This window comes from Hemiscyllium ocellatum, chromosome 10, assembly GCF_020745735.1.
Source record: "Hemiscyllium ocellatum isolate sHemOce1 chromosome 10, sHemOce1.pat.X.cur, whole genome shotgun sequence".
NCBI classification, from domain to species: Eukaryota; Metazoa; Chordata; class Chondrichthyes; order Orectolobiformes; family Hemiscylliidae; genus Hemiscyllium; species Hemiscyllium ocellatum.
Window position 1 is genome coordinate 112382127 of NC_083410.1, and position 12356 is coordinate 112394482.

General features: G+C 47.8%; 1 protein-coding gene across 1 annotated transcript in view; it reads left to right on the plus strand.

The window, feature by feature from the left end:
- Window positions 1–12356, plus strand: part of abch1 (ATP-binding cassette, sub-family H, member 1) — a 98489-nt gene that overhangs the window by 52448 nt on the left and 33685 nt on the right. The window contains exons 13-16 of the mRNA XM_060831108.1: window positions 4136–4185; window positions 4278–4334; window positions 6837–6907; window positions 9391–9479. Of these exons, the coding sequence (XP_060687091.1) occupies window positions 4136–4185; window positions 4278–4334; window positions 6837–6907; window positions 9391–9479 (267 nt within the window). The remainder of the gene's footprint in view (window positions 1–4135; window positions 4186–4277; window positions 4335–6836; window positions 6908–9390; window positions 9480–12356) is intronic.

Genomic DNA, 12356 nt, shown 5'->3' on the forward strand with positions numbered 1-12356 from the left:
ACATTCCAGGTGCACCACTTAACCGACTGTTCAGCCATAATCGTCTGGACAGATCCGAGACCCCTCGGGAGGGGAAACCCTATCTAGAACATCCCGAGCATGGAGCATACAAGACTTACAAAAGTAAAGACTCTCTGATACACTCAAAACAATATAACAAAAAACTCTTTCTAAGTATAAAAAATATAAAACATTCCGAATTGGAGATTTTCTCCCTTGTTCCCAGGGAGCGTCACTTCCTCTCCCAGAGTCCATCTTACCCTCTTCCAACCAGTGCCCCACCCTTGACCCAGGTGTTCCTCAATAAAATGAGGAGAATTCAAATATAATATAAAGCTAGAGTTAACAGTGAACACCCCACCCCCACCCACACCCACATCTAAATATATTTGGGAATATTAATACCATATATAACTATAAGATTACAATCTCAACATGTAATACTTAAATATAATACCACAAAATAACAGGGGAAAGAAAAACAACCCCGCTCCTAAAAACAGAAGTAAAATAGAATAAGGTAACCACCTCTCCCCATCAACATTAACCAAACGCCCCAACATATATATATATATATATATACATACACACATAGGGGGAAAGATAAGAAAAGATGGAGGGATGTAAACCAAAATAATGGGAAAGGCAGACCAACGTCCACAATCTCTTACAGTTTATTTAAGAGAGTCCAAGAATTCCTTAGCCTTCTCCGGTGATCCGAAGTTATATATGGATCCTTCGTGGTTAAGGCGTAGCGTCGCTGGATATCGTAAGGAGTACTGGATATTTAAGTCCCTTAAACGCTTCTTCGCCTCATCGAATGCCTTCCTCTTTCGGACCAAAGCCGGGGAGAAGTCCTGGAACAGCATGATCCTGGATCCTTTGTGGGTCATAGCTTGGGGATCTTTTCCCAGATTTCTTGAGGCTTCCAGGAGCATCTGCCTCTCCCTATAGCTCTGCAGCTGGAACAGGACCGGGCGTGGGCGCTGGGTTGAGCCGGGCCCACGTACTGTGACCCGGTAGGCCCATTCTACCCTTACCTGGCCTGATCCATTATGCAGATTTAAAAGTTGTGGCAGCCAATGCTCTAAGAATGCTGTCAGCTGGCCTCCCTCTTCCTGCTCGGGCAGGCCCAACAACCGAATATTTTTTCTACGACATCGATTTTCGAGGTCATCAATGTGGTTTTCTAGGTTCTGGACTCGATTCTCGAGAAAACGGATGTGGTCGGCTGTTGATTTTATCCCAGTCTCTGAGGCTGCGGCCTTCGACTCCACCTCTCTGACTCGGCACTCCAATTCCTGAATGTCTCTGCCCTGCTTCTGCAGCTCGGCTGATAGTGCTTCTCTGCTCTGCCGAGACTCATCGATAAAAGCATCAATCTTCGCCTCCCACCTGGCAAACATCTCCTCAAAGCTCATCTTCATTGGTAAATCTCCTGAAGTAGCTGAAGACACCTTTGTTGCAGCTGAAGAGGGAGAGGGTGGGGGAGGGGTCCCTGCTTTCTTAGAGCCGCCTGTTCCCTTCCCTTTACTCATTTTCCAGCTAGTATTAGACTATTTAAATGTACTAATAGGTAACTATTTAAGGTTAACAACTATTATAAATGGTTTAGTGAGTGTGGTGGGGGTGGATAGCCCACTTTTCCCAAGTTTTGGGTAGAGCCCTGTGGACTCAGTCTTGCTGGGTCGCCGCCATCTTGGATCCCCCCCGGAAATCATGCTTGAGTAATCTTCTGGAATTTTTTGAGGATGTAACTCTGAAGATGGACGAGGGAGATCCAGTAGATGTAGTGTACCTGGACTTTCAGAAAGCTTTTGATAAAGTCCCACATAGGAGGTTAGTGAGCAAAATTAGGGCGCATGGCATTGGGGGCAAAGTACTGACTTGGATTGAAAGTTGGTTGGCTGATAGGAAACAAAGAGTAGTGATAAACAGCTCCATTTCGGAATGGCAGGCAGTGACCAGTGGGGTACCGCAGGGATCAGTGCTGGGACTGCAGTTTTTTACAATATTTGTTAATGATATAGAAGATGGTATTAGTAATTACATTAGCAAATTTGCTGATGATACTAAGCTGGGTGGCAGGGTGAAATGTGAGGAGGATGTTAGAAGATTACAGGGTGACCTGGACAAGTTAGGTGAGTGGACATGGCAGATGCAGTTTAATGTGGATAAATGTATGGTTATTCACTTTGGTGGCAAGAACAGGAAGGCAGATTACTACCTCAATGGAATCAATTTAGGTAAAGGGGCAGTGCAAAGAGATCTGGGTGTTCTTGTACACCAGTCAATGAGGGTAAGCATGCAGGTACAGCAGGTAGTGAAGAATGCTAATAGCATGCTGGTCTTCATAACAAGAGGGATTGAGTATAGAAGCAAAGAGCTTCTTCTGCAGCTGTACAGGGCCCTGGTGAGACCACACCTGGAGTACTGTGTGCAGTTCTGGTCTCCAAATTTGAGGAAAGACATTCTGGCTATTGAGGGAGTGCAGCGTAGGTTCACAAGGTCAATTCCTGGAATGGTGGGACTACCTTATGCTGAAAGACTGGAGTGACTGGGCTTGTATACCCTTGAGTTTAGAAGACTGAGAGGGGATCTGATTGAGACATATAAGATTATTAAAGGATTGGACCCTCTGGAGGCAAGAAACATGTTTTCGCTGATGGGTGAGTGCCAAACCAAAGGACACAGCTTAAAAATACGGGGTAGACCATTTAGGACAGAGATGAGGAGAAACTTCTTCACCCAGAGAGTGGTGGCTGTGTGGAATGCTCTGCCCCAGAGGGCAGTGGAGGCCCAGTCTCTGGATTCATTTAAGAAAGAGTTGGATAGAGCTCTCAAAGATAGTGGAATCAAGGGTTATGGAGATAAGGCAGGAACAGGATACTGATTAGGAATGATCAGCCATGATCATATTGAATGGTGGTGCAGACTCAAAGGGCAGAATGGCCTACTCCTGCACCCATTGTCTATTGTCTATTGTCTAAAGCTGCAAACTTCCAATTCAGTCACCCCTGGTCACTGACCCATCCATCATGGAATTTGTTGTTATTTACTCCCAAGCATTGCTCAGGCCAGTATTTAATATCCAATCCTCAGTGGTCCTTGGGAAGGTGTGAGAGAGCTCCTTCTGGAATAAGGGCCTTGCCTGACCATTTCAGAGGGACTAGGCAAAACTGAGGACTGTAGATGCTGGAAACCAGAGTTTAGTGGTGCTGGAAAAGCACAGCAGGTCAGGCAGCATCCGAGGAGCAGGAAAATCGACGTTTCGGGCAAAAGCCCTTCATCAGGAAGCCCATTTCAGAGGGAGTGCTGTGGTATGGGTCTGGGTACAGACTGACGGCAGATTTGCTTCTCTATAGAAACTGAATGCCCTACCTTGGAATGGATCATTACAGATCCCAGGATATTGGTCAGAAACTGCAGTTATTTCTCTTTCTGATTTTAGTATATTGCATTGTTCTCTTCACTCAGCCTTGTGACAGTGTCATAACAAATTCACATAGCTCCCACCCTCTCGAATCCAAGAAGTGGCCGTATGTCAGAGTTAGGAGGTCTTCTTGAAGTGCAGTTCCTTTCAAGAAGCTCGACAAGTGGATGTGTGAGTGAGACTCAGTAAGGCACCAGTTTACAGCAACTTCTTGTGGTTCTAGATTGGCTTTAATGTTGGACCTTGATAAGTTGACACCAGATCACATTGGGAAACATGAGGACAGCTGGGGTGGATTTGAAAAAGTGTCTTCACTTAAAAGAGAGGTTTTTGGGAGGAGTTTCATAGGGTAAGGACCCAACCAGTGAAAGGAGTGGCAGGGTCCCCCTAATTCAGCAATCACCTCAGCCTGACCCTGACCTAGACACACACACACACACACACACACACCGATACACCTTTAACCAAGCGTTTGGTCACCTTGTACCTCCTGATGTCAGATTGAATTTGCTACAGAAGGTGAGCAATGGACTGAGATCCTTCAGTCTGTTCAAGGCCCTGCAGAAATGCAAGATTATTTAAAATGTTGTTTGATTAAAAGATGAAATGTGTCCTATTAATGTAATAATTTTCTACTTCTGTTTGTGAAAGCAGTTGTAGTTGAAATAGAATTAATCTGTTGATGTGTTGATTTATGTTTAGACCAAGAAATTGCATTCACGATCAAACTCAAGCTGCAAGAAGCTTTTGAGGTAATTTTAGAAAAATCATCCCTCAGTTATCACACTTCCCAGCACCTGGTTTGCTCCACACTTTACATTGTCTGTCTGACCTTTTACCTTAGGGGTTTGTTAAGGTGGTCCTGGGAAAGGCTTCATATCTGTTCTCTTCTCCAGTGAAGGTAAGGAACATAATTTCTCATTGAATAGACACATAGAGTCATAGAGATGTACAGCATGGAAACAGACCCTTCGGTCCAACTCGTCCATGCTGACCAGACATCCCAATCCAATCTAGTCCCACCTGCCAGCACCTGGCCCATATCCCTCCAAACCCTTCTTATTCATATACCCATCCAGATGCCTCTTAAATGTTGTAATTGCACCAGCCTCCACCACATCCTCTGGCAGCGCATTCCATACACTTACCACCCTTTGTGTGAAAAGGTTGCCCTGTAGGTCTCTTTTATATCTTTCCCCTCTCACCCTGAACTTGTGCCCTCTGGTCCTGGACTCCCTGACCCTAGGGAAAAGACTTTGCCAGCTGCAAATGTGTTGCTGGTCAAAGCACAGCAGGCCAGGCAGCATCTCAGGAATAGAGAATTCGACGTTTCGAGCATAAGCCCTTCATCAGGAATAGACTTTGCCAATCAACCACACCGCCCTGTGGCCCAACATTTCAACTCCCCCTCCCACTCTGCCAAAGACATGGAGGTCCTGGGCCTCCTTCACCGCTGCTCCCTCACCACAGACGCCTGGAGGAAGAACGCCCCATTTTCTGCCTCGGAACACTTCAACCCCAGGGCATCAATGTGGACTTCAACAGTTTCCTCATTTCCCCTTCCCCCACCTCACCCCAGTTCCAAACTTCCAGCTCAGCACTGTCCCCATGACTTGTCCGGACTTGTCCTACCTGCCTATCTTCTTTTCCACCTATTCACTCCACCCTCTCCTCCCTGACCTATCACCTTCATCCCCTCCCCCACTCACCCATTGTACTCTATATTACTTTCTCCCCACCCCCACCCTCCTCTCGCTTATCTCTCCACGCTTCAGGCTCTCTGCCTTTATTCCTGATGAAGGGCTTTTGCCCGAAATGTTGATTTTACTGCTCCTCGGATGCTGCCTGACCTGCTGGGCTCTTCCAGAATAAAAGCTTTGCCTATTTACCATATCTATGTCCCTCATAATTTTATAAACCTCTATAAGGTCATCCCTCAGCCTCCGACGCTCCAGGGAAAACAGCCCCAGCCTGTTCAGCCTCTCCCTGTAGCTCAAATCCTCCAACCCTGGCGACCTCCTTGTAAATCTTTTCTGAACCCTTTCAGGTTTCACAACATCTTTTCGATAGGAAGGAGACCAGAATTGCACGCAATATTCCAACAGCGGCCTAACCAATGTCCTGTACAGCTGCAACATGACCTCCCAATTCCTGTACTCAATACTCTGACCAATAAAGGAAAGCATACCAAACACTTTCTTCACTATCCTATCTACCTGTGACTCCACTTTCAAGGAGCTATGAACCTGCACTCCAAGGTCCCTTTGTTCAGCAACACTCAATACTTGCTGTTATTTAACTAAGACCAAAAGAGTCTCAGACAGAAGATACATAAGAATGAACTCTCACTGGTTAATGATGCTGTGGTCCCTGAATTGTAAATTTTATATTTTAGACCATAGGAGCAGGTGCAGGCCATTCAGCCCATCGAATATGTTCTCCCATTCAATGAGATCATAGCTGATCTGATCATCCTCAACTCCATTTTCCTGCCTTTCCCCCATAATCCTCGATTCTCCTTCACAATTTAAAATCTGCGTCTCTCAGCCTTGTATCCTGGAAATGGATTTCCATAGCCATCAATTCCACTTGAAACTGGGAGATGGGAGAACTGTACCCATTGATACTCTCCTCCAACGCAGCCAAAGGGGGAGCTCAGTGCTGGTCACTTCCATCTGATGCTGTTCTCATGATGTTTGCTGGTCAGTATTTCCCCGGTCACCACAATACTGACCATTGTTTTTGTGAGGGCCAATGACCCCTCAGCTTCTCTCCTGCCCTGTTCCTAGAACATGATGTCCCAAGGTCAGAAGATGTCCTGAGGTCAAGAGGTGCTCTGCCTTTACTGGTGATTTTAGTCTGTCTGTATGGGGAGTTATTACTCTGCTCTTACTGATGGTTATAACTCGATCTTAACTGACAATAATTACACGGTCCTTACTGGTGGTTATAATTCAGTCCTTACCAGTGGTTAGTTTTCTGTCTTTACAGATCGTTTGGTCTCTCTTTCATTCTTGGTGGTTCCATGAATGTGGTGCAGTTTAAATCCACAGTCAGCACAGGCCTTCAGCTCAGTTACAGACACTCCAGCGTTCTCTATCTTATTCCTGTCAACAACTCAGGGAGGGCTACCGTATTAGCCACATTCGGATTTCTGACACAGAGACTAAACCTAGTGTGTAAATAATCCCTTTACAATCCCTCGCAGCACTGTGCTTACCACAATACGAGAAGATCTTTGTTGGAGACAGAAAGGTTTTTTCTGATGTTAGGAAAATGAGTTAATTATTTGGGCACTTGTAAAGCACATTGGATTTGAAGCTCAGAGTTCAATATGAGGTCGTGAGGTAATGAGTGATTGATAAATAAATATGTTATTAATAACTACATTGTTTTGTTGTAGTTTGAAGAGCCAATCTGTGGGAATAAACATCCTGATTTTACAACATTTATAGTTCCTGGGACGATCTTAAGGTGAAGTATAAAATAGATCTTGTTAATAGAACCCAATTTACAACGAAAGTTACATTTCTGCAAAAGAACAATTGAATATTCCCACCCTGTCTGACACTCTGACAGTCAACAACTTTTCATAACCTCACAATAAATCAATAGGGTATGAATTCAATCAATTAATAAATAATAATTTCCGTGATCTAGTAGCTGACTGAATCAGTTTACGACCTGAATACCTCACTCCAGAACAAGGGTGTTGTATTTGGGAAGAGATTACAATCTCGCTTCTGCGTTGTCATTTCCTGATTTTTGATATTTTATGGATTTGCAGTTTCTGAAACTGACATACCCCAGATATCCCATTACCAATACCCCTTCAATATCCATCTCTGATCCCCCTGTGATCCCCCTGTGATCCCCCGTGTCTCCCTGTGATCCCCCTGTGATCCCTGTGATCCCCCTGTGATCCCCGTGATCCCACTGTGCTCCCTCTGTGCTCCTCCTATGCTCCCCCTGTGATCCCCCGTGATCTCCCTGTGATCCCCCTGTGATCCCCTGTCACACATCCCCCTGTGCTCCCCCTGTGATCCCCTTGTGATCTCCCTGTGATTCCCCCGTGATCCCCCCATGATCCCCCAGTCGCTGATCCCCCTGTGATCCCCCTGTGCTCCCCCTGTGATCTCCCTGTGATCTCCCTGTGCTCCCCCTGTGATCTCCCTGTGATCCCCCTGTCGTCTCCCTGTGATCCCCCTGTGATCCCCCTGTGGTCTCCCTGTGATTCCCCTGTGATCTCCCCGTGATTCGTCCATGATCCCCCCATGATCCCTCTGCGATCTCCCTGCGATCCCCCGTCACTGATCCCCCTGTGACCTCCCTGTCTGTGATCCCCCTCGATCTCCCTGTGATCCCCCTGTGATCACCCCCATGATCTCCCTGTGATCTCCCCATGATCCCCTTGTGATCCCCCGTGAGTCCCCTTGTGATCCCCCTGTGGTTCCCCTGTGATGCCCCTGTGATCCCCCGTAATACTCCTGTGATCCCCCTGCGAACCCCTCTGTGATCTCCCCGTGATCCCCCCATGATCTCCCCTGTGATCCCCCTGTGAGCCCCCATGATCTCCCCGTGATCCCCTTGTGATCCCCCTGTGATTCCCCCTGTGATCCCCCTGTGGTTCCCCTGTGATCTCCCTGTCTGTGATCCCCCTGTGATCCCCCATGATCCCCCCGTGATCTCCCTGTGACCTCCCTGTCACTGATCCCCCCTGTATCACCCTGTGATCCCCCCATGATCTCCCTGTCTGTGATCCCCCTGTGATCTCCCTGTGATCTCCCTGTGATCCCCCTGTGATCTCCCTGTCTGTGATCCCCCTGTGATCTCCCTGTGATCCCCCTGTCTGTGATCCCCCTGTGATCCTCCTGTGATCCCCCTGTCTGTGATCCCCCTGTGATCCCCCTGTGATCTCCCTGTGATCCCCCTGTGATCTCCCTGTGATCTCCCTGTGATCTGTGTGATCCCCCTGTGATCCCCCTGTCTGTGATCCCCCTGTGATTCCCCCTGTGATCCACCTGTGATCTGCCTGAGATTCCCCCTGTGATCCCCCTGTGATTCCCCCTGTGATCTCCCTGTGATCCCCCTGTGATCCCCCTGTCTGTGATCCCCCTGTGATCCCCTTGTCTGTGATCCCCCTGTGATCCCCCTGTGATTCCCCCTGTGATCCCCTGTGATCCCCCTGTCTGTGATCTCCCTGTGATCCCCCTGTCTGTGATCCCCCTGTCTGTGATCCCCCTGTGATCTCCCTGTGATCCCCCTGTGATCCCCCTGTGATCTCCCTGTGATCCCCCTGTGATTCCCCGGTGATCCCCCTGTGATCCCCCTGTGATCTCCCTGTGATCTCCCTGTGATCCCCCTGTGATTCCCCGGTGATCCCCCTGTGATCCCCCTGTCTGTGATCTCCCTGTGATCCCCCTGTCTGTGATCCCCCTGTCTGTGATCCCCCTGTGATCTCCCTGTGATCCCCCTGTGATCCCCCTGTGATCTCCCTGTGATCCCCCTGTGATTCCCCGGTGATCCCCCTGTGATCCCCCTGTGATCTCCCTGTGATCTCCCTGTGATCCCCCTGTGATTCCCCGGTGATCCCCCTGTGATCCCCCTGTGATCTCCCTGTGATCCTCCTGTGATCCCCCTGTGATCCCCCTGTCTGTGATCCCCCTGTGATCCCCCTGTCACCAGATCTTTGGATAATCCCCCTTTGCTGCTGTCAAACCTCAGGTTTCACCCGATCGGAATGTTTCCAAACAATAAAAACCAAGAGCTGCAGATGCTGGAAATCAGAAACAAAACCAGAAAGTGCTGGAAAAGCTCGGTGGGTCTGGCAGCATCTGTGGAGAGAAAGCGGAGTTAACATTTTGGGACCAGTGTCCCTTTTTAAAGCAATGTTGACCATTTTGTCTGTCAAAATCAAGAAGGGCGCTCTAACAATGCACTTCTGAAAATCTTCGCAGCATCACTTTTTTCTTGGCTCTGGGTTTGACTGCTCTCTCGTTTGTGATCGAAAAGAGGGAGGGTTTACTGGACAGGAGCTGGGCTGCAGGTTAGTGGAACATGATCATTGCAGCAAATTACATTTAACTCTAAAGGAAGTAAAAGCCCTGTTTGTGAATCCCTCCATAATTGTGAATACCCAGCAGTGGTCAGGTCTGTCCTGCTGGTGTATTGCTCCACCCCTCGCTATTACAGAGCAGCTTCCCATTGACTGTGCTGTCCTTTCTTCTCACAGTCATGTTCCTGAATAAATCCTGTGATGTTCATTCTGTTGCTGTGGGCAACGGTGGAGTGGGCTGTACACTAATGAAGATATTCCCACTGGGGGAGACGGCAGTGTAGCTGGAGAAGTGAACCAGAGACCCAGGAAACTTGCAACAAAATTGTCAGAAAAAGCCACATGTTTCACCCATATCTCTTAGGGAAGGGAGTCTCCTATCCTTACCCAGCCTGGCCTGCATGTAACCCCAGACCTACAGCATTGTGGCTGATTTCTAACTGCCCTGGGAAATGGCTGAGCAAGGGCACTCAGTGGGTTACCGCCAGTCCGGGATGGGTAACATCTACTGGGGCTCACTCATGACACCGACATCCTGTGGAAGATCAAAGAAATAAAAAAGGACAAGAGTTTAGGGACTTCACAGTACATCATCCTCATTCAAAATATCATCCTGAAATTAAATCAGCCCACTCTCGCAACTGAGCAACAGAAAGGATCAACATCACAGATGTGTCGGTCACAAAAATCTGTTCAACTCAGCTTGTGTCCCGTGTGCCATTTCCCCAGGGCCCTGGCACCCACACCCCGTGGGGATTGTCCCCTCTCTCAGTACATAGCACCCACACCCCGTGGGGATTGTCCCCTCTCTCAGTACATAGCACCCACACCCCGTGGGGATTGTCCCCTCTCTCAGTATGTGACACCCACACCCCATGGGGATTGTCCCCTCTCTCAGTATGTGGCACCCACACCCCATGGGGATTGTCCCCTCTCTCAGTACATGACACCCACACCCCGTGGGGATTGTCCCCTCTCTCAGTACATAGCACCCACACCCCGTGGGGATTGTCCCCTCTCTCAGTACATAGCACCCACACCCCGTGGGGATTGTCCCCTCTCTCAGTATGTGGCACTCACACCCTGTGGGGATTGTCCCCTCTCTCAGTATGTGGCACCCACACCCCATGGGGATTGTCCCCTCTCTCAGTACGTGGCATAGGTACGGGCTGTTTCAGATTGCTCACAATCCTGCTGTGACTTTTCTGTGTCTGGGACCTATCTAGTGATGAGTGGTGGGTGATACATGATCTTAGATTAACGACAGAGGGGGCTCTGCCTCAGACAACAAGAAAGTCTATTGCCTGATAGCAATAAATACAATGACTCTGGGTCAGGCAACAATAGCAATTTAAGGAGGAGGGGCAGATACATTTCATAAACTTGATTGAGTTTTTTGAAGAAGTAACAAAGAGGATTGATGAGGGCAGAGCAGTAGATGTGATCTACATGGACTTCAGTGAGGAGTTCGACAAGGTTCCCCATGGGAGACTGGTTAACAAGGTTAGATCTCACAGAGTATAGGGAGAACTAGCCATTTGGATACAGAACTGGCTCAAAGGTAGAAGACAGAGGGTAATGGTGGAGGGTTGTTTTTCAGACTGGAGGCCTATGACCAGTGGAGTGCCACAAGGATCGGTGCTGGGTTCTCTACTTTTTATCATTTACATAAATGATTTGGATGTGAGCATAAGAGGTACAATTAGTAAGTTTGCAGATGACACCAAAATTGGAGGTGTAGTGGACAGCGAAGAGGGTTACCTCAGATTACAACAGGATCTGGACCAGATGGGCCAATGGGCTGAGAAGTGGCAGATGGAGTTTAATTCAGGTAAATGCAAGGTGCTGCATTTGGGAAAGCAAATCTTAGCAGGATTTATACACTTAATGGTAAGGCCCTAGGGAGTGTTGCTGAACAAAGAGACCTTGGACTGCAGGTTCATAGCTCCTTGAAAGTGGAGTAGCAGGTAGATAGGATAGTGAAGAAGGCATTTGGTATGCTTTCCTTTATTGGTCAGAGTATTGAGTACAGGAGTTGGGAGGTCATGTTGTGGCTGTACAGGACATTGGTTAGGCCACTGTTGGAATATTGCGTGCAATTCTGGTCTCCTTCCTATCGGAAAGATGTTGGGAAACTTGAAAGGGTTCAGAAAAGATTTACAAGGATGTTGCCAGGGTTGGAGGATCTGAGCTATAGGGAGAGGCTGAACAGGCTGGGGCTGTTTTCCCTGGAGTGTCGGAGGCTGAGGGGTGACCTTATAGAGGTTTATAAAATCATGAGGGGCATGGATAGGGTAAATAGATAAAGTCTTTTCCCTGGGTTGGGGGAGTCCAGAACTAGAGGGCATAGGTTTAGGGTGAGAGGGGAAAGATATAAAAGAGACCTGAGGGGCAACTTTTTCACGCAGAGGGTGGTACGTGTATGGAATGAGCTGCCAGAGGAAGTGGTGCAGGCTGGTACAATTGCAAGATTTAAGAAGCATTTGGATGTGTATATGAATAGGAAGGCTTTGGGGGGATATTTGCCAGGTGCTGACAGGTGGGACTAGATTGGGTTGGGATATCTGGTCGGCATGGACGGGTTGGACCGAAGGGTCTGTTTTCTTGCTGTACATTTCTATGACTGTTTGACTTTGTAGAATGGTTGAAGCAGAGACAACACTAACATTAACCTCTTCAGAACCATTACCTTCAACAACATCTACAGATCCCATTGTGTTAAATAATCCGGATTTACAGTTTGGGGAAATCATGAAAACAACTCTGTCTTTTCCCAATCTTTTCCTTGGATTTCCTTTGACACCAGTTAACCCAGTGGCTGTAGACAGGAACATACTGTGGAGATGAAGTCACATGACACCAGTTTAT